This window comes from Protopterus annectens, chromosome 12.part0 (genome assembly GCF_019279795.1).
Source record: "Protopterus annectens isolate FY-2018-M chromosome 12.part0, PAN1.0, whole genome shotgun sequence".
Lineage (NCBI taxonomy): Eukaryota > Metazoa > Chordata > Ceratodontiformes > Protopteridae > Protopterus > Protopterus annectens.
The window spans coordinates 601,700,451-601,725,450 of NC_056746.1; the positions used below are offsets into that span (position 1 = coordinate 601,700,451).

Sequence of the window (25,000 nt, forward strand, 5' to 3'; positions counted from 1 at the left end):
TACATCATATACAGAGAACAGGTAGAACCCACATTCATCATATACCTAAAACAGGTAGAACCAACATTCATCATATACCTAAAACAGTGGGAACCAACATACATCTTATACCTAAAACAGTGAGAACCAACATTTCTCATATACCTAAAACAGTGAGAACCAACATTCATCATATACCTAAGGCAGGTAGAACCAACATTCATCCTATACCTAAAACAGTGAGAACCAACATTCATCATGTACCTAAAACAGGTAGAACCAACATTCTTCATATACCTAAAACAGTGAGAACCAACATTCATCATATACCTAAAACAGCTAGAACCAATATTCATCACATACCTAAAACAGTGAGAAACAACATTAATCTTATACCTAAAACAGAGAACCAACATTCCTCATATACCTAAAACAGTGAGAACCAACATTAATCATATACCTAAAACAGGTAGAACCAACTTTCATCCCATACCTAAAACAGTGAGAACCAACATTCATCATATACCTAAAACAGGTAGAACCAACATTCATCATATAAATAAAACAGTGAGAACCAACATTCCACATATACCTAAAACAGTGAGAACCAACATTCATATACCTAAAACAGTTTGAACCAACATTCATCATATACCTCAAACAAGTAGAACCAACATTCATCATATACCTAAAACAGTAAGAACCAACATTCATCCTATACCTAAACAGTGAGAACCAGCATTCATCATATACCTAAAACAGTGAGAACCAACATTCATCTTATACCTAAAAACAGTGAGAACCAACATTCCTCATCTGCTTAAAACAGTGAGAACCAACATTCATCTTATGCCTAAAACAGTGAGAACCAACACTCATCATATACCTAAAACAGTGAGAACCAACATTCATCATATACCTAAAACAGTGAGAACCAACATTCCTCATACACCTAAAACAGTGAAAACCAACATTCATCATATACCTAAAACAGTGAGAACCAACATTTATCATATACCTAAAACAGGTAGAACCAAGATTCATCATATACCTAAAACCATGCGAACCGACATTCATCTTATACCTAAAACAGTGAGAACCAATATTCATCATATAACTAAAACAGGTAGAACCAAAATTCATCATATACCTAAAACAGTGAGAACCAACATTCATCTAATACCTAAAACAGTGAGAACTAACATTCCTCATATACCTAAAACAGTGAGAACTAACATTCCTCATATACCTAAAACAGTGAGAACCAACATTCATCATATACAGAGAACAGGTAGAACCCACATTCATCATATACCTAAAACAGGTAGAACCAACATTCATCATATACCTAAAACAGTGGGAACCAACATACATCTTATACCTAAAACAGTGAGAACCAACATTTCTCATATACCTAAAACAGTGAGAACCAAGATTCACCATATACCTAAAACAGGTAGAACCAACATTCATCCTATACCTAAAACTTTGAGAACCAACTTTTATCATATACCTAAAACAGGTAGAACCAACATTCATCATATACTTAAAACAGGTAGAGCCAACATTCATCCTATACCTAAACAGTGAGAACCAACATTCATCATATACCTAAAACAGAGAGAACCAATATTCCTCATATACCTAAAACAGTGAGAACCAACATTCATCATATACCTAAAACAGTGAGAACCAACATTCCTCATATACCTAAAACAGTGAGAACCAACATTCATCATATACCTAAAACAGTGAGAACCAACATTCATCATCTACCTAAAACAGGTAGAACCAAGATTCATCATGTACCTAAAACAGTGAGAACCAACATTCATCGTATACCTAAAACAGTGAGAACCAACATTCATCATATACCTAAAACAGGTAGAACCAACATTCATCATATACCTAAAACAGTGAGAACCAACATTCATCTTATACCTAAACAGGTAGAGCCAATATTCATTATATACCTGAAACAGGTAGAACCAACATTCATCATATACCTAAAACAATGAGAACCAACATTCATCATATACCTAAAACAGGTAGAACCAACATTCATCAAATACCTGAAATAATAAGAACCAACATTCATCATATACCTAAAACAGTGAGAACCAACATTCATCATATACCTAAAACAGTGAGAACCAACATTCATCATATACCTAAAACAGTGAGAACCAACATTCATCATATACCTAAAACAGTGAGAACCAACATTCATCATATACCTAAAACAGTGAGAACCAACATTCATCATATACCTAAAACAATGAGAACCAACATTCATCATATACCTAAAACAGTGAGAACCAATATTCATCATATACCTAAAACAGTGCGAACCAACATTCATCATATAACTAAAACAGTGAAAGCCAAAATTCATCATATACCTAAAACAGTGAGAACCAACTTTCATCCAATACCTAAAACAGTGAGAACCAACATTCATCATATACCTAAAACAGGTAGAACCAACATTCATCATATAAATAAAACAGTGAGAACCAACATTCCACATATACCTAAAACAGTGAGAACCAACATTCATATACCTAAAACAGGTAGAACCAACATTCATCATATACCTAAAACAGTTTGAAGCAACATTCATCATATACCTCAAACAAGTAGAACCAACATTCATCATATACCTAAAACAGTAAGAACCAAAATTCATCTTATACCTAAAACAGCGAGAACCAGCATTCATCATATACCTAAAACAGTGAGAACCAACATTCATCTTATACCTAAAACAGTGAGAACCAACATTCATCATATACCTAAAACAGTGAGAACCAACATTCATCTTATACCTAAAACAGTGAGAACCAACATTCATCATATACCTAAAACAGTGAGAACCAACATTCATCATATACCTAAAACAGTGAGAACCAACATTCCTCATATACCTAAAACAGTGAGAACCAACATTCATCTTATACCTAAAACAGTGAGAACCAACATTCATCATATACCTAAAACAGGTAGAACCAAGATTCATCATATACCTAAAACCATGCGAACTAACATTCATCTTATACCTAAAACAGTGAGAACCAACATTCATCTAATACCTAAAACAGTGAGAACCAACATTCATCATATACAGAGAACAGGTAGAACCCACATTCATCATATACCTAAAACAGGTAGAACCAACATTCATCATATACCTAAAACAGTGAGAACCAACATTCATCATATACCTAAAACAGTGAGAACCAAAATTCATCATATACCTAAAACAGTGAGAACCAACATTCATCTTATACCTAAAACAGTGAGAACCAACATTCATCATATACCTAAAACAGGTAGAACCAACATTCATCATATACCTAAAACAGGTAGAACCAACATTCATCATATACCTAAAACAGTGAGAACCAACATTCATCTTATACCTAAAACAGTGAGAACCAACATTTCTCATATACCTAAAACAGTGAGAACCAACATTCATCATATACCTAAGGCAGGTAGAACCAACATTCATCCTATACCTAAAACAGTGAGAACCAACATTCATCATATACCTAAAACAGGTAGAAGCAACATTCATCATGTACCTAAAACAGGTAGAACCAACATTCTTCATATACCTAAAACAGTGAGAACCAACATTCATCATATACCTAAAACAGGTAGAACCAACATTCATCATATACCTAAAACAGTGAGAACCAACATTCATCATATACTTAAAACAGTGAGAACCAACATTCCTCATATGCCTAAAACAGTGAGAACCAACATTCATCATATACCTAAAACAGTGAGAACCAACATTCATCATATACCTAAGGCAGAACCAAGATTCATCATATATCCAGTGAGAACCAACATTCATCTTATACCTAAAACAGTGAGAACCAATATTCATCATATACCTAAAACAGGTAGAACCAACATTCATCATATACCTAAAACAGTGAGAACCAACATTCATCTTATACCTAAACAGGTAGAGCCAATATTCATTATATACCTGAAACAGGTAGAACCAACATTCATCATATACCTAAAACAATGAGAACCAACATTCATCATATACCTAAAACAGGTAGAACCAACATTCATCAAATACCTGAAACAATGAGAACCAACATTCATCATATACCTAAAACGGTGAGAACCAACATTCATCATATACCTCAAACAGGTAGTACCAACATTCATCATATACCTAAAACAGTGAGAACTAACATTCCTCATATACCTAAAAAAGTGAGAACCAACATTCATCATATACCTAAGGCAGGCAGAACCAACATTCATCCTATACCTAAAACAGTGAGAATCAACATTCATCATATACCTAAAACAGGTAGAAGCAACATTCATCATGTACCTAAAACAGGTAGAACCAACATTCTTCATATACCTAAAACAGTGAGAACCAACATTCATCATATACCTAAAACAGGCAGAACCAACATTCATCATATACCTAAAACAGTGAGAACCAACATTCATCAATACTTAAAACAGTGAGAACCAACATTCCTCATATGCCTAAAACAGTGAGAACCAATGTTCATCATATACCTAAAACAGTGAGAACCAACATTCATCATATACCTAAGGCAGAACCAACATTCATCATATATCCAGTGAGAACCAACATTCATCTTATACCTAAAACAGTGAGAACCAATATTCATCATATACATAAAACAGGTAGAATCAACATTCATCATATACCTAAAACAGTGAGAACCAACATTCATCTTATACCTAAACAGGTAGAGCCAATATTCATTATATACCGGAAACAGGTAGAACCAACATTCATCAAATACCTGAAACAATAAGAACCAACATTCATCATATACCTAAAACGGTGAGAACCAACATTCATCATATACCTCAAACAGGTAGTACCAACATTCATCATATACCTAAAACAGTGAGAACCAACATTCATCATATACCTAAAACAGTGAGAACCAACATTCATCATATACCTAAAACAGTGAGAACCAACATTCCTCATATACCTAAAACAGTGAGAACCAGCATTCATCATATACCTAAAACAATGAGAACAACCATTCATCACATACCTAAAACAATGAGAAGCAATATTCATCATATACCTAAAACAGTGAGAACCAACATTCATCATATACCTAAAACAGTGAGAACCAGCATTCATCTTATACCTAAAACAGGTAGAACCAACATTCATCCTATACCTAAAACAGGTAGAACAAACATTCATCATAAACCTAAAGCAGTGAGAAACAACATTCATCATATACCTAAAATAGTGAGAACCAGCATTCATCATATACCTAAAACAGTGAAAAACAACATTCATCATATACCTAAAACAGTGAGAACCAACATTCATCATATACCTAAAACAGGTAGAACCAACATTCATCATATACCTGAAACAGTGAGAACCAACATTCATCATATACCTAAAACAGGTAGAGCCAACTTTCATCATATACCTGAAACAATGAGAACCAGCATTCATCATATACCTAAACAGGTAGAGCCAATATTCATCATATACCTGAAACAGGTAGAACCAATATTCATCATATACCTAAAACAATGAGAACCAACATTCATCATATACCTAAAACAGGTAGAACCAACATTCATCATATACCTGAAACAATGAGAACCAACATTCATCATATACCTAAAACGGTGAGAACCAACATTCATCATATACCTGAAACAGGTAGTACCAACATTCATCATATACCTCTAACAGGTAGAACAAACATTCATCATATACCTAAAACAGTGAGAAACAGCATTCATCATATACCTAAAATAGTGAGAACCAGCATTCATCATATACCTAAAACAGTGAGAACCAACATTCATCATATACCTAAAACAGTGAGAACCAACATTCATCATATACCTAAAACAGTGAGAACCAACATTCATCATATACCTAAAACAGTGAGAACCAGCATTCATCTTATACCTAAAACAGGTAGAACCAACATTCATCATATACCTAAAACAGGTAGAACCAACATTCATCATATAAAACAGTGAAAAAAAACATTCATCATATACCTAAAATAGTGAGAACCTGCATTCATCATATACCTAAAACAGTGAAAACCAACATTCCTCATATACCTAAAACAGTGAGAACCAGCATTCATCATATACCTAAAACAGTGAGAACCAACATTCATCATTTACCTAAAACAGTGAGAACCAACATTCATCATATACCTAAAACAGTGAGAACCAACATTCATCATATACCTAAAACAGTGAGAACCAACATTCATCATATACCTAAAACAGTGAGAACCAGCATTCATCTTATACCTAAAACAGGTAGAACCAACATTCATCATATACCTAAAACAGGTAGAACCAACATTCATCATATGCCTGAAACAATGAGAACCAGCATTCATCATATACCTAAACAGGTAGAGCCAATATTCATCATATACCTGAAACAGGTAGAACCAATATTCATCATATACCTAAAACAATGAGAACCAACATTCATCATATACCTAAAACAGGTAGAACCAACATTCATCATATACCTGAAACAATGAGAACCAACATTCATCATATACCTAAAACGGTGAGAACCAACATTCATCATATACCTCAAACAGGTAGTACCAACATTCATCATATATCTAAAACAGTGAGAACCAGCATTCATCATATGCCGAAAACAGTGAGAACCAACATTCATAATATACCTAAAACAGTGAGAACCAACATTCCTCATATACCTAAAACAGTGAGAACCAGCATTCATCATATACCTAAAACAGTGAGAACCAACATTCATCATATACCTAAAACAGTGAGAACCAACATTCATCATATACCTAAAACAGTGAGAACCAACATTCATCATATAACTAAAACAGTGAGAACCAACATTCATCATATACCTAAAACAGTGAGAACCAACATTCTTCATATACCTAAAACAGTGAGAACCAGCATTCATCTTATACCTAAAACAGGTAGAACCAACATTCATCCTATACCTAAAACAGGTAGAACCAACATTCATCATATACCTAAAACAGTGAGAAACAACATTCATCATATACCTAAAATAGTGAGAACCAGCATTCATCATATACCTAAAACAGTGAGAACCAACATTCATCATATACCTAAAACAGTGAGAACCAACATTCATCATATACCTAAAACAGGTAGAACCAACATTCATCATATACCTAAAACAGTGAGAACCAACATTCATCATATACCTAAAACAGGTAGAACCAACATTCATCATATACCTGAAACAATGAGAACCAACATTCATCATATACCTAAACATTTAGAGCCAATATTCATCATATACCTGAAATAGGTAGAACCAACATTCATCATATACCTAAAACAATGAGAACCAACATTCATCATATACCTAAAACCGGTAGAACCAATATTCATCATATACCTGAAACAATGAGAACCAACATTCATCATATACCTAAAACGGTGAGAACTAACTTTCATCATATACCTCAAACAGGTAGTACCAACATTCATCATATACCTAAAACAGTGAAAACCAGCATTCATCATATACCTAAAACAGTGAGAACCAACGTTCATCATATACCTAAAACAGTGAGAACTAACATTCATCATATAACTAAAACAGTGAGAACCAACATTCATCATATACCTAAAACAGTGTGAACCAACATTCATCATATACCTAAAACATTGAGAACCAGCATTCATCTTATACCTAAAACAGGTAGAACCAACATTCATCCTATACCTAAAACAGGTAGAACCAACATTCATCATATACCTAAAACTGTGAGAAACAACATTCATCATATACCTAAAATAGTGAGAACCAGCATTCATCATATACCTAAAACAGTGAAAACCAACATTCATCATATACCTAAAACAGTGAGAACCAACATTCATCATATACCTAAAACAGGTAGAACCAACATTCATCATATACCTAAACAGGTAGAACCAACATTCATCATATACCTGAAACAATGAGAACCAACATTCATCATATACCTAAAACGGGGAGAACCAACATTCATCATATACCTCAAACAGGTAGTACCAACATTCATCATATACCTAAAACAGTGAGAAACAACATTCATCATATACCTAAAATAGTGAGAACCAGCATTCATCATATGCCTAAAACAGTGAAAACCAACATTCATCATATACCTAAAACAGTGAGAACCAGCATTCATCATATTCCTAAAACAGGTAGAACCAACATTCATCATATACCTAAAACAGGTAGAACCAACATTCATCATATACCTGAAACAATGAGAACCAGCATTCATCATATACCTAAACAGGTAGAGCCAATATTCATCATATACCTGAAACAGGTAGAACCAACATTCATCATATACCTAAAACAATGAGAACCAACATTCATCATATACCTAAAACATGTAGAACCAACATTCATCATATACCTGAAACAATGAGAACCAACATTCATCATATACCTAAAACAGTGAGAACCAACATTCATCATATACCTAAAACAGTGAGAACCAACATTCATCATATACCTAAAACAGTGAGAACCAACATTCATCATATACCTAAAACAGTGAGAACCAACATTCATCATATACCTAAAACAGTGAGAACCAACATTCCTCATATACCTAAAACAGTGAGAACCAACATTCATCATATACCTAAAACAGTGAGAACCAACATTCATCATATACCTAAAACAGTGAGAACCAACATTCATCATATACCTAAAACAGTGAGAACCAACATTCCTCATATACCTAAAACAGTGAGAACCAACATTCATCATATAACTAAAACAGTGAGAACCAACATTCATCATATACCTAAAACAGTGAGAACCAACATTCATCATATAACTAAAACAGTGAGAACCAACATTCATCATATACCTAAAACAGGTAGAACCAACATTCACCATATACCTGAAACAATGAGAACCAACATTCATCATATAACTAAAACAGTGAGAACCAACATTCATCATATACCTAAAACAGTGAGAATCAACATTCATCATATACCTAAAACAGTGAGAACCAGCATTCATCTTATACCTAAAACAGGTAGAACCAACATTCATCCTATACCTAAAACAGGTAGAACAAACATTCATCATATACCTAAAACAGTGAGAAACAACATTCATCATATACCTAAAATAGTGAGAACCAGCATTCATCATATACCTGAAACAATGAGAACCAGCATTCATCATATACCTAAACAGGTAGAGCCAATATTCATCATATACCTGAAACAGGTAGAATCAACATTCCTCATATGCCTAAAACAGCCCAACTAATGAGATCCAGTAGAAGAAAGGAACAGTCATGATCACTGAATATGTGTAATCATAGGTTTTTAATTTCAGAAAGTAAAACCTTTCTGGAAAGGCCAACATTTTTTTCTCTTTTTTAAAGTCAGAAGGTAGAAATGATTCATGAACCAATGCTTATCATAGTGGCCAGCTTAATGCATTCCCTTTACTACTGAAAAATGCAGTAAATAGCCCAGAAGGGTTACACGTAACTGCCAGGTACATAATCATGTTTTCATACATATCTGAGCTGTAATGTCATGGTCTGCTGCTCATATCTTCACAGAGGACAGCAAGTGTGATGTGCTCTTGTATCTCTATTCAGATTGTGCTATGGTAAAGGAGTGACACGTTGAGTTAACTTGGTATACCACTGTAACACTTGATTTTTGAGTCTACCTATCATATGAGGGCTCCCATATCCCTGAATGTCTAATATTGGTTTCTTCGCTTATCACATAAAATATAGACTCAGGCATCAGATCTATATCAAGCAGCCAACTATAATTGTCTATATACAACTGCTGTGGCTGTGAAAATTAAGGTCAACATAACCTGCAGAACTCACAAAGGCAGTGGAGTAATTCATGTCAAATGAACAACTAGTATAAACCTATTGCAAGAGCCCTTAAGGAAATACCATTGTATCCCTTTGAGTGTAAATGCATCAGAGAAATTGTGTGCCTTGTAATAGATGGCAGTTAATTCTTAGCCCCCTGACTTAAAACAGGCAGTTGTTAAGTCGTAGCCTAATCATGAGTGACAGCAAACTCTCAGGCAGGCATAATTTGCTTCCCTCACCCCTAAATTCAGTGTATCCATGATGCAAATAGTCAGTTATGTTTCATATATATTTTGCTTTGACATTCAGATTAATGCTGATTTGCATTCAGAAGGAAAAAAAATACTTTCTTCCTTCTGTCAGTTTGAAAATGAAAATATTCAGCAAGGTGCTCAAGTGCAATGCAACTAATTAATGAAGGTTTGTTTTAAAATAAAGAAAAATACAGTTACAATGAACATTAGGTTAAGTTCACTGTCTCTCATTAGAAAAATTAAATAAATTGTGGAATTATCATTGTTTGAATGACTGTTAGCTAATTAATTACTGTTTATCTTAATTTCTTTCAGAACCACCCCAGGCTGGTGCATCAACTTGTTACAGATTTTCTCAAAATGTATTGAGTATTCTATTACTCTCCTTGACGCACGTTTTCCTTATGGCATGTTTTTAGAATTGTAATAGTGGATTGTATTGTAATATTTGTCCATCTTTGATGTCATTATAATCAAAATGTGTAAATTGTGTTGAGTTGCATAATAAATTAATATAATAACTTACTGTAGTACAATACATCATGTATTATATTTAAATAAAGTGTGTCTTGCTAAAAACATTTTTGCATTGTTTTAAAACAAATATTTTATAGCAGGAAACAATAATAAGCAGATGATGAGCTATGAAGTTGGAACATGGTTTGAAACTTAGAAGTTCTGCTAGTGTACTTCAAAATATTTAACCTCCAAGTATTTCAGACTCATTAATGGAAAATAACACTATGGTCTTACAGGATGTAAATGAATTCCAGAAATGCAAGTTGTGGCGGCTACTACCACATATAATATTTTCCATAACTAACATTTAAATAAATGAATAAATAAATAAAAATGCAAAACCAGTAGGCATAATACTTTACTTAATCATATATACACTTGCTATAACATAGTTATTTTAAACCACCTGGTTTCCACATATAATTTCAGTGCCAGTGACAACACCTGGATATACACTAAACCCATACTTTTGTAGTGCCTTTCCTTATTATTGCCTTACAATTCTGCTGGGGTCAGACTGTAACCTAGATCTAAGGTAAGATAAAGTAAGTTATACTAGTATGGAGACTATAAATTCAGAAGAAATGCCAGTTGCCATTTAGACTTTGATATATTTTAGCTAGGAAAGTGTCTAACTTATATAGCTACTATGTGAATAGCTAAATTTGTTTAATAAATGTACAGTGTCTACAATCTCTATGAACACTCACATTATCTATGTCTCTGCTTCTGCCCATTGTAAAGTTATCAGATAAGTCCTTCTCTACCCTTTTAGATGCCTAACATTTGCGGTACTACAAAGAACAGAGAATATCTGATTGCACATCTCTTGTATAACGGAGATGCTGATTTTCTCATTCTCTTGTATATACAGTTCCAGGCTTTGGAATGGACCTTCATTTTATAAAATATAACTTGTCCAGATATAAAGAAGTAGTTGGCATATAAATGTAGATGGAAATGTTCGAAAAAAAGACACTTGGGGATCAGAAAGTACAATATATAATTTTTCCACACCAATAAAGAAACTCCTCTACCTGCAAACTCCATGAGCATATCTATTAACCAGTCAAGTGCTACTGTCAAATCTGTCAAACATCCTTGATATATGATTTTTCATCCATCAGAACTGTTTACCTACAAATATGGTAAATATGCCTTTATAATAGATTCACTATACATTTCTCTGCATAGTTTCCATATCTTCCTTTTCCATCAAAGCCCTTGTTTTTTCCTCTGTAAAACAAGACAAATTTATTCAGCAGCCTTCTTATCTCCACATTTTTAGCTTGACTATGTCTTTTTTTTTGTTTTTCGGAGGGGAGCTAAGGTTGGGGGTGTTAGCCTTGGCAACAAGTCTTAAGACATGGCTTTGGCACCAAGCAATTGTATGTGTTAGACCTTCCTGAAGGGTATTCTCATCTTGAGGATCCATGTAAAAAATTATCGTGGACCTAATCAACAAAGACATAGGAAATCTTCAAACACTGGACCCATCCCAGTTCAGTTTTATCAACAGTGGGTCATGCCTACTAAACTTTGTAGACTTCTTCAAGAAGTTCACTTGAGCCATAGATGAGAGCAAAATGGTACATACTGCCTACCTTGACCTGGCAAAGGTATTTGACACAACATCGCAATCGGGTATTATACATAAACTCACAAATTTAGGCATGAATTCTTATGTCACCTGTCGAATAGTCGAATTGGTTACAGGTAGGACACATGAAGTTGGGGGGTCCGCCTCCACCCTCCACCAAGGAGCCTGTCACTAGTGGTGTCCCACAGCGCTCAGTACTGGAACCTCTCCTGTTTGGAATATACTTCTCTGAAATCAAGGCAAATGTATAGGATCTTTGGCTGACCAGATTTGCTGATGACAGCAAGCTGGGTACAATCATCAAATCCCCTAAAGATGTAACTATCCTCCAGGAGGGTCTGGCACAGACAAATAACTGGTGCCAGAACCATGACCTAAAATTCAATACAAATATAATGCAGAATTATAAATGTCTACCTCTACAAACTGCAACACTGATACCACTCCCTTAAGATTAGACCCAGTGGTAAGGGACTTGAGAATTCAGGTTGACAGTAACCTAAATGTTGATCACTATGTGCCCAATGGCACTGAGAAAATCCTTCTGTGTAGCACTACTTATGAGTAAGTACATGGCATCCAGATCTAAGGAGATCATAATCCCACTATAGTCAACCCTCATTAGACCAATAATTGAATACAATGTACACTTCAGCATGTATCTGACCAGGGGTTTGTAACAGTTGGAGAGGTCACAGAGAATATTCACTAAAAGTATACAGGATGTAAATAATATGTCCTATGCAGACTGCGTCAAAGACCTTTCCCTGTAGTCGATCTCCTACAGACTACTGAGGGGTGATCTATGTCTAACCTACAAGGCATTTTTTGATCCAGCATTGATGAATCTGCTACACATTTGAAAAGCAAGCACCACTAGAATTACCCAATATAAGGATCTAAACCTTGTCTGTGACATAAATAAAACATGTTGGAGGGACAGGTATGTGTCTCAGAGATTACCTCTTCGCTGGAAAAAACCCATTCATGTGAAACAGAACTTTTCCCTAAGCCTATTCCAATGCAGTTTGGACTAATGCATAGGAAATCACAAATTCACCCCTGGCTTGTGGCCTGTGGCCCTTATGGACAAGGGTAGTTTGCAAACACTCTAAGGAACAGGTATATACCAAAGCCATTCTAGCCTGTGGGCATTGATAATTAGGAACAATGGGGCATGGCTGGCTAGGTTTAAAAAGGCTCTAGAGCTGTTAGCCTAATAACCTGCTATGATCCTATAACTGCTTCCAGTTTGCAATCATCTCCAAACTTTATCAACCAGAGGCCTTTGACATTGGCTTTAACCAAAGATAAGTAGATGCCAAAGAGGAGCAGGCCCATCACAGAGCTCTAAGGGACTCGAGTGGTGACCAGCCTGTTTGTGGAGGTGGCCTCACAAATGTTAACCTCTTAGGTCCTATCTGTGAGACAGCTAGCTATCCAGCATGTTATAAAACACACACAGGCCCAGAGATTACTGTATTCATAAATGCCAACATACTGAACCAGCTAGTTCATACACCCATTTGGGGCTCAAACATCCTCTTCCTAGTTTTCAAAAACATAACAATATGCCTCCCCCCATGTAATGTCCTCACTTGCCAAGGTCAAACACTGTTTCCTTTGAGACAAATGTAAAATCAAGGACAGCTGGAAACCCTAGAACTTTTAAGAATTATCACAAAACAAACTTCCCACTACTAAGTAACACCTTAAATAACCATATCAACAGCTGTATATAAACTGCTGTACCTACCCAAAATAAGAACTGGGCTGGTGCAGAAAACAAACCACTTTCATGGGGTAAGCTGATCCAGGGAATCTCTAAGATTTTTTAGCCCTAACATTAATAGGATATAAAACAAAAGGAAGACACTCATGGTAAAAACTAAGAGGGACAATACCCAGCATGATAAAAGCTCATGTATCAGCAAAAAACAAGCAACTCAGAAGGTTAATAAAGTCTATAAAAAACAAATTTGAGGTAAAACTAGCTGCCCAGGTTAATAATAATCACAATACCTTCTTTGTCTATGTCCAAAATCTCAAAGGCAATATATAGCAGTATAATTAATTGTAAATGGTGGCACCTACATGGAACCAGAAGACCAGAAGAGATAGCTAATCTCCTAGCTGACAAACTTTACCCCCCCCCCCCTTCCTGAATATTCCTCCGGAATTTCCAGCATTCATATTGCCACCAACCATCACTAGAGCATGGGTCTTCAAAGTGCCCTCGAAACCCAAGAACACTACATTGATGGGTCCTCCTTTATAGCATTAAACATTAATTATCAGTCCCACTAGAATATCTGTCTAACAACAGACTCTAAACATGTTCCATACCTAATGAGTGGAGGACTGCAATGGTGATGCTGTTGCACAATTACAGCCTTTTCACAGTCCCTGGAAACTACCAACCCATTAGCCTGATGAGCCTGTTGTTCAACTCTATGGAGAGGATAATCCTGGAATGTCTTAAATGATGACGTAAACATAGGTAACCTATAAACACTGGATCCTAGTCATTTTGAGTTTGTCAAGGGCAGATCTTGCCTGTTAAACCTGGTGGACCTTTTTGAGAAGGTTATCAAAGCAATGGATGAGAACAAATTAATACATAGTGATTAACTTGATCTGGCCAAGGCATTTGACACAATACCCCACTAAAGCATTGTTAACAGGCTCAGTAAATTAAATATTAACCCACACATCACCCACTGGATAGCCATTGACTGAATCCAAGAAGTTAGAGTAGGGGAATCTACCTCCACAAGTTACTAGTGGAGTCATTAATAATATATGCCTGAGAATATACCCTGTTGTCAGGGACTTGAAACACATGTACAAAGAGATTCGGCATGTTTCTACTGTGATGAGGAAAACATTTCATTTGGCAAAACTTATAGGTAAAGATATGGCATGTAGGTCCAAAGAAGTCATCATCCCATTGTACTCTCCCCCGATAAGACATATCACTGAGTACAACCCCCCTTCTGGTTGTATCTCACTAGGCATATGCAGCATTTGGAGAGTCCACAGAGATTACTCACAAAAAGGATACAAGGGGTAGAAGACAAGTTCTCTACAGGTCACCTCAAATCATTGGTACTATATTTAGCTTACTACAGTCTGCTGAGAGGCCACCTATACCAAACATACAAAGCTTCCTCAGATCCAGCAGTAATGGACCTGTTATACATTGGTAAAAGAACTAGCATCAGAAACACATGATCTAGGGATGCAAACCTGACCAGCAACATAAATAAGACATGCTAGAGGGAAAGTTATACATCTCAGAGGCACCCCACTTCTCTGGAACAGGCTTCCCATCTTTGTGAAACAGAGGTCTTCCCTGCATTTTTCAAGCAGAATCTGGAAAGTGGGTGAGGAACTGTAAATATACCACTATTCTTCCACCCCTGTCTCTACTAAAGAGAGTGGAAGCTTGCAATTGTTTAGCTAAGAAAATATACCCTTCACAAAAAAATGTAGGGATCATTACCTATCAAATTTTTTTCCGGGATCTTGGCTAGGCTTAAAATAACCCCTTGGGTTGTTAGCCTAGTATTCTACTATGAAACAATGAACGCCATTTATCTCTTTCCCAACCGCTACAAATTTTATTCTACCCCATGCTGTTCAAAAGTCCAAATAAATACTCCTTCAATATCTCGGCCTTCTTCAATTGAACGTACTCATCCTAGTGATTTATGTTTATTTTTCCTTATTAGCACATAATAATAATAATACATTCAAACTATTTCTCATTTCTTTCTTTTTTTTAAGGAGCTACTCAGAAATGTTTGTAGTATATTAAGTAAACAAGTTAAAAGTATGTCAGGTATCAAAAGTGATTATTAAAGTCTATGTAAGGCAGTGTTACAAAATTCTTTATGTTTTATCACTTTCCTCTCCAGGAAAGCTATTTTGTGTGTGGGGAAATTGTGTTTATTTTACCTTTTAGGAGTGGCAAACTGTTTTAAAGTGCTTTTTACTGAGTTTTTCTATGAAGAAAGTGACTTAGACTTGTAGTTGTTATACACATTTGCTGCTTGTCTTCCATGGGAAAGAAGCACCATTTTTGGCTTGACCATGGAATTAACTACCAGTCCCATGGTCACTCCTTCTTCCAACTATAAAAAGAAAAAGTTAAGCAAACAGCCTTTGCCACCACAGCAGGCTAGCAATTTGCCTCAGCCGCAGATGGGTGACTCTGCTGTGGCCATTTGTTATACCTCAGACCACTCATTTTTTCTACTGGAGCCTTCTGGTGTACAACCTACAACTACTATGGACCAGGGGTTATCCACATCCTCTGTGGCTATTGGGTCCCCTCAGAGGGCAAGGGAGAGTCATTCTTGTTTGTCCTGCATGAGGGAATAGGAAAGGCTTCCCTGTTGTATCAGAATTGTGTGCCCATCCCTGAGGAAGTTGCTGCTGCCATTAGTAACATGGCTGGCCCATTTTTTCCTGTAAAAAAGAAACAGAAAACTAAGCATTTGTCTACTCTTCAAATTTCCTTAGACATCTGTAGTTTACTGTGTCTGGCTGAGGGTTTAATTCAGGCTATTGATCCTTCTTGTAAAGCAGTTTGGGGTGAAAGAAAGAGGGACTTCTCTTTTCCTGAATAGATTCAAGATTCTGAGTCTGAACAGGAAGATAAAAGGACAGATATGGAGTTTTCTCCTTAGATTTCTGACTCAGTCTCAGAGGAGAGCTCAGTTTCTGAGTCTCCCTTTGTGGGTTTCTCTTCCTCTGAAACTGTTGTTAGAATGTGTCAGTGTGTTTTCACTGGGAAAATACTGAGATTTCTCAGTCCCTCAGAAAATACTATTAGTTGCTACAGAAAGAATTTCCAGAGCCTACACCCATTCCTCCTGTTCTATTTGCTTTAGATAATGTGTGCTACTGCCTGCAATGTTCCTGATAGTGAGCCAGTTGGCCCTAAAAAGGTAAAAAGGGGTTCAGGCACCTAGGCAGTGAGATATTTCCATGTGGTACATTTGACTGGGGGCACATGGCTGAAGTGACATTCAGCTGCAGATAAATATGGCTGTTTGCAAATTCCCTGTGAGCAAAGAGAAGCATCCACTGCCATGCTCACAGCTTTAATAACCAAATGCATGGAGGCAGAAGAGGTAATGAGTGTTGTGCCCAGTGTACAGTGCATACTTATGTAACTACAACATGTAGTAGTGTGCTACAGCATGGAGGAAATCCTGCAGGCTACTGTAGTCACATTTATGCTCCAGTATGCATTTTAGGTAACGCACCTAGACACTGTGAAGGGGGTAGTGGTCCACATACACCAATTATAAAGGCACTTCCCACTGTTCACTGCATTTTTACTGCCACTGACATGCTCTCTGGCCAACCTGCTGATGATGACTGCCATATTGCCAGTTGTCTCATGTTCCAGTGGGGACAATGGGCATTGTTTTCCCCCTGTGCTTTTGGTTATTGAAGTTGTGGGCATGGCAACACATTCTTCTCTTTGCCCATAGGGAATTTGCAAGCAGCCATATTTCTGTACAGCTGACTGTAACTTCAGCCATGTGTCCCCGGTCAAATGTACCACAGGGGAAATGTCTCATTGCCTTGGCACCTGAACCAGTAAAAAAGACATGTAAAGTTCCTCAGTCTTTTAAGTTTTTTATACACTTTTCCAAAACCTGACCCAGCAGCTTCAGCTTTAATTTATCCCATTCGTGCTAAACACTTAGTTAATTGCAATCCTACTCTTTCTGATAACAGTGGGAAAATTATTGATAAGTATGGGAAAAATTTATATTTCTGCTACTTACATTTTCCAGAATTTTGAATTGTCAGACTCATATGTTGAAGTTTGTTCTAACTAATTTGAAAGTATGAGAAATGATTTATCTGCAATTTCTTCTTGTGAGGAAAAAATCTGTTTTAAATAATTTGGTTTCTTCTTTTGCACGGGTCACTACTCAATGTTTACAGTGTGTGTGACTCTGTTGATACTTCTTCCATGACTATGGTCACTGGTACTGTTGAGTAGGTTTGCATGGCTGCATTCTCAGAACCTCTTACATGATGTTAAAATGAGATTTTAAGATATTTAGTTTTTGGACCCTCTGCAGCAGAAGTGATCAAAAGAGTGTGATGAAAGGGGCAAGCTGATCCAGGGAATCTCTAAGATTTTTAGCCCTCTTTTTCCAAATTTGCTAATGGAGTCTCTAACTCCTAATCTAGTTCACATCAGTTCTCACTCTACATGCATAGTACATTCCATCAGAGTAAACTTTGACAGAAAAGATGAGCAGGTCCAAGGCAGACCCTCACGAATAAAAACTAGAATAGGGGGTCTTCCAATATAGTTTCTCAAGTATACCTCATTGCCTCTTCTTTGAACAATCAACTGGCAAGATTTTATTCCAGGACTCCATGTCAGAAGTCCTGAAAGACAGACAATAGATGGGGGACAATTAGCACAGACTGGACTGACTCACACAAGTACAGGGGTGTTTGATACATCCCAACATCAATCAGTTTCAATTGACTGCCTGTATGATAGGGTCTTAATTCCTTTTAGGCACCTGTTTACTGAGGATATGCAGCAAATATTAATGGAGGTAAGAAAGTCTGCTACAGGAAAATCATATATTAGCAAAAGGAAAAGATTTTCTAGTTGGTGCCAACAACATAATTGGTATCCATTCAGAGCTAGTTGCTCATTGGTTTTACAATACTTGTAAGAGTTACTATCCTATGGCCTTTCATATTCTTCTGTCAAGGTTCTTTATCAGCCATTTCAGCATTTCTGCCCATGGATCATCCTATTTCAATACAGTCTCATGTCAAAATGTTTTTGAAAAATGTTTTGTACAAGAGGCCTCCAAGTAAACCAGTGGCTCTTCCTTGAGACCGTAATTTTGTGTTAAATAAGCTAAGACTTGCTCTACTTAAACTAGTTAACCTAGCTGACGTGGGATTCTTAACATGGAAAACAGTTTTACTGATTCTTCTGACCTCTGCAAGATGAGTATCTAAGTTGCAATCTCTTATGGTGAGTTAGCCTTCTCTCATTTTCCACAGACATGGTTTCTCTGAGAACTAATACTTCTATTATGCCTAAAGTGCTATCTGAGTTTACTTTGTCAGTCTATCCATTTCCCTGTTTTCTTTCCTGAACCTAAAAATGATAGAGAAAGGATACTCCATACCGTGGATGCCCACAGTCAAGTGAAGTTTTATCTTAAATCTTTCAGATATTTGGCTCAATTGTTCATTTGTAGGAAAGGTAAAATGAATGGACAACCTGTGTCAAAACTGACTATTTCCAAATGGCTATTACCTTTTGTTATACTCACTATACCAAAACTATTCTAGGCAGGGTCAAGGCCTACTCTACCAGCGCCTTGGCTTCATCTATGGCTTTTTGGAAAGAGAGGGAAATATTCTAGAAGTTGTTTCTTGGCACTCTGTATATACACTTTTACAAAGCACTATAAGCTTGATTCCTTCTCTTTGTCCAGGTCAGGCATTGCTAGGACCATTTTCCAGAGAGTCCTGGACTCTTCTTCCACCTCCAAAATGTAGCAAAAGCCAAGGTAATCTATCCATATAGTTAAGGCTACTGCAGCAGTCATCAATATTACTAACATAGTACAATTATGTAAGTAAACAGTATGAGTAGATGTTCAGATGATCACTGCTGCAGTAACCACTCCACCCCACACAATTTATTTTTTGTTGCTTCTAGCATTGTTATTTCAAGGTTCAGCATTCCTCTCTCTTTTGGCAGGAAAGCTCTCAAGGGCTTGGCACTCAAACGTGTCTTTTACTCAGCTTAGGTCAAGCTGCCTGAGAGTCTGGGCTCTTGGAAGGTGCCCTGAAGCTTTGGAAGCTGGCCATTTGTTATATCCTTGGCAGGATATAAGCCATATAGCTAAGACTACTGCAGCAGTAATCATTAGAACATCTACTGTCATGGTAAGTTAACTTACATAACTGTACTTTTGTAAACACCATAACTGTAAGTGGAAGTTGAACAGCATGAGGCCAAACATTTTGGGAAGATGAAAGCATTTAGATGAATGCCTCAGAGCTATGTCAACTGTAAAACATCAAAGTCTTTGAACAGGTATTAAGAAGAGTATTGCATAGACCAAACATGTACCTTCAGTCTTAGAATGAATGACAGACCACTGCCCCTTCCCCCAGTGTTTTCTATAATGCAGGGACTGAAACAATGCAGTACCAAGAGACACTAATGCACTGATAACAGATGAATGACTAAATGCATGCAGTTGTGCTTACACAACCTACAAATGTGTCCATCTCATGTTGATTAAATCTGCATGTTGTACTTACAGGAAGGAACACTTAAAAGTCATCCTCGAATAAAGTGTACAAATGAATGACAGCAAATAGAACAAGGTTAACATTCTTATTTTTCAATGTAGCTTTTTACCAGCGGTTTCAACATGTTAAGAGGGTGTTAATTCCTGGTTCCATAGAGTACTTATTTAAATTAGAAGGCTGCCTCAATAAAATTTTCTTTAGAAACTCAACCCCCAAAATAGATTTGCTTTTTTCTTTACAAAAATTCCTCAGGCAAAGTGCAAAATAATTGCCTTTCAAGCTGTTAACATGCTTTTAACAGAATGACCCTTTAGAGCTTTGCAGAAATTTAATTAAGTTCAAACAGCAAGGGCTAACACCATCACAATCTGTAATATGAATAACTGCTAAAGTTTCTGTTAATTTAGCGGATGTTTTTGCCAAGGTTACACCTACACACATAAACATTCTGCTGGTATCTTGCCATAGGTATAGAGATAACAATGGGTTATTTTCTAAGAGACTAATGATGTGCGCTATTATCAGGTCTGAAATCAGTGTAAGAAATTCGCATTACAAGTCATCTTCATTCAAGTCGTCATGTATTGTGTTTTTTAAGATGTCCCCCATCACTTGCATAGTTACCATTTTAAAACAGAATCATATTTGCCTAGACTCCTTTGCTTCCCGAGGAAGGTTCTCTGAGGCAACCAAAATCTCACGGCGACAGTGGTGTGGGTCTTTACATCCCTATTTCTCATTTGCAGTCTGTCTCAGACTTTTTGTCCAAAAAAGATCAGAACATTAAAGGAGGAACTTAAGATGGTTATCTTGAAATTGTAACTGAATTTTTTTGGGCACAGCCAGCCATACTGCCACATTGTCATATCAATGACTACTGCTCTTGCTGCTTCAGCCACTGCATTGTTGGTGAGGTGTACAGAGGAGCTAGGAACTCAAAACACTGTTGGTACGTCAGATAATAGCTTAGTTTTGATTTCCTGCTGGTCATGTGGCAGCAGTTTCAATATTTAGCCTGTTCATTTGCTGTACTATAGGCTCACAGGTTCATAGGTTCATAGGTTCATACTAGGCTATCTGCCCTAGGGCATTTTCAAGCCTAGCCAGAGTGTGTTTGGCTTTCACCACCCATTTTAAATGAATTTTGCTATGCCCTTTTTCGAGGTTAGTATACTGTGCCTCTGTCTAACAGTGACACAGAAGTGATACCCGGGGTAAATCTACGATCTCCCATCCACTCATCAAGATTCCTCTTGAAGAGAGTCAATGAGGGACTCTGCCTAACCTGGACTAGGATTTTATTCCAGAGTGAAGGGAGCCTCTGGGTTATGAATCTGTCCCTCCAGCATGTCCTATTTATTTCAGTGCTGAGGTTCAAGTCTCTCGAGCGTAGCTCGATGGGATTTGGATTTTCTGAGGTGCAGCATGTCCATTAATTCCAGGTTGGACATGGCTTTATACGTCAGGCACAGATCGCCTCTGAGCAGGCGGTATGCCACTGAGTAGAGCTGGAGTTTCTTTAACCGGGCAGCATATGGCATCTGTTTGAGCCCTTTGATCCTCTTGGTGAGGTACTTTTGGGGTCTTTCCAGTTGCTGCAGGTGTCTGGTAAGGTACATCCCAAAAGGGGCATTGTACTCAATTATGGGCCTGATGAGGGATGACTAAAGAGGCACGATGACCTCCCCTGATCTAGATGTGAATCCCTTCATGATTAGGTGGGCTATATAAAATGTTTTTCTAACCACTTTGGCCACGTGGTTGTCAAATGAGAGATTGCTATCAACTTGGGTCCCCAGGTCCCTAATTACTTCTTCCGTACTTAATGGATTACCACCTATGTGGTAATTTGTGGGCACTTTGTTTTTTGGAATTGAAAAACGTTTGTAGGTGATTACAACACTAATGACCCTGGGGGATGCTTTTTTTTAGCCTAGCCATACTTCTCAAAGTGAGTATTTAACCGTGTATCATGTGCCTGTGAGGTAATCACCTGAACCATTATGCAACCCCAAACAGTGCTATCCATTTATTTCCTTACCCTACTGGAAATAATAGAAGGTATGAAACCTGTGTTTCAAAGTGACACAGAGAAAAAGATTATTTGTTGGACAGATGAATCACCAGATTCTGGAGAGAATTTTCCCTCTTGAGTGCACTTGAGTGGAGAGGCCAGAAAGTCCAAATTTGTTTTCTTGGTTGAAGGGTCACCATATCTGGGTCCTTGCAGGCTTCCCAGATGCTGAAAGCAACTATTTTGTCCACATGGCACACAGTACAGGAAGTCAGCAGGGAAGACCTGAACACTTCAATAAAAGCTTTTTAGAGGCAATGCACTTTTGAAGGGACTATCCCCTTTCTTCCTAATTAGCTGCAAGATTTCATGAAAATTTGGGTCATCAGGGATACAAGAGACTCAACATTTTCCTCACTGTTTATATATAGAATGGACAGTTTTGAAAGAGAATCCAGGTATTGCCTCATTTGGAGAGATTCATCTGAGTATGAAGGACCATAAATATATGCAGACCACAGATTTATCGATCTTTATATACGGGTTCTTTAGTCTTATATCTTGGTGAAGCCACATGCAGAGCAAAAAGATGAGCCTTGGATGAGACCACACCTTATAAATTGTTTTGTTGTGAACTCTTGCACCAACCAGTGCACTGCCATCATTGCTGATTTAGCTACCACTGTTGTTATCATTAAAGCATCAATGTCACATCTTGGTTTCTTCACACCTCTCTCACCCTCCCTTCATCAGCCTACTATCCATCTCATCCTCCCTCCCTACTACCTATCAACCCCCCCTTCCTCACACGCCTCCTTCCTCCCACCCTTTATACCTCAAGGCCTGCTCTCTCCTACCTTCTCAGGCTACCTATTTCATACTAGGACCCTCACAATTGCTAATCCATAAACCTATCAAATCATAATCACCCCCCGACACTAACTGCTGCAAACTCCTCCCCTAAATCCCACTGTTCCTACCCCCCCACTTATCCTACTTATATCACCCTCAACTACCCTCCATCTACTCTGACTCCATTACAACACTAAGCTGCTAACTGCATCTGTTTAAACTCTCACTTGCCTTCCTTATTTAAATGCAATTAACAATCATAACTATATTCATCTATTTTTCAAAATTTGTGTTCCACTGTTTTTGCATTCTTCTATTGTGTATTGTGTAAATAGCAGAATTTTTAATCTACTATTTTTGTATTCTTCTACTGTACATTGGAGCTTTTCACCCCAGGCCTCTGCTGAAAAAGGGCTCTGTCCGAGTCGGACTATCCCGGTCAACAAATGCCAAATAAATAAATAAATAAATAAATAAATTAGGACAGCACTGGTTGGCAAAGACACCCCACCAACCTCAATACTGACTAAGCAATCGGCAACAACAACTTTTCGACCCTCAGCACTGAAGGCTTGAAAGACAAGGCTGTTGAGACTTGGAGTTGAGCTATGAAGACTGATGTTGGTATTTGGGCTGTAACACTTAGTCCCTCGTCCTTCATCAGCTGGTGCTTTAGCTCCCAATAGCCCCCTTTGGGCTCAGTATCTGAAGGACTATGGTTATGAATGCAGATATATCCTTGGGTTTGTTTTTGTCTTCCAAAGTTGACACTATCAGGCCCTGGAAGTTTTTTATTTTACCAAGTTTATAATCATCACTGGTGGCACCTGTGCCAATCTCAAATCAGCCTTCAAAATTGAGACTGAGTCTTTGTTCACTCTCTATGCAGAGAGGAATGATATCAGACCCATCTTAGCATGGGACTGCAAGAGGAACTGTTGTGTAAAGACACTGACTGTGTAAACCTGTGAATACCTATCCCACACCACAGAATGGAAGGAAGGAGGCCTGGAGGTATGAAGTTTGGTAGTTAAACTTGACTTAGACCAATAAAATTATTCTACCTTTGATACCAGAGACATATTGTACTTTCTGACTATGTGAGGCCTGCCAATGCTCTCAGTGTTCATCCTGAATATTCCGGTAGAGTCCATAAACATACTTAGTATAAACGGTGCCTGTCCTGTGGACTACATTGTGTAGATTATTTTTCAAATCTGGGGGGTTCCATATTAATGTTAACTCACTGTCAAAACTATACTTATGAACATGCACAGAGAAATTGAGAGTTTACACTATACAGTATGTGTTAAAAAATAATTCCTAACCAACCCACAAAAGAAGTGTAAATGACAGTTACCTAAAAAAGAGTGATCAAAAGGATGGAAGGAGGACAGTAATATCAAACTGAATACAAAAAAAAAATTAAAAATTAAAATACAAACCTAAAATAAGCTTGGCAAGTTTGAGAAAATGATTTCACATCAAAAGCAGTGTACAAAAGAAAACAAAACATACCTGA

The 25,000-nt window shown here is 37.1% G+C and overlaps 1 protein-coding gene across 1 annotated transcript in view; it reads left to right on the forward strand.

Moving 5' to 3' along the window:
• Positions 1–10,734, forward strand: part of LOC122816738 (mucin-4-like) — a 544,109-nt gene extending 533,375 nt beyond the window's left edge. The window contains exon 33 of the mRNA XM_044089732.1: positions 10,475–10,734. Within this exon, the coding sequence (XP_043945667.1) occupies positions 10,475–10,578 (104 nt within the window). The 3' untranslated portion in view covers positions 10,579–10,734. The remainder of the gene's footprint in view (positions 1–10,474) is intronic.
• Positions 10,735–25,000: the final 14,266 nt, after the last annotated feature.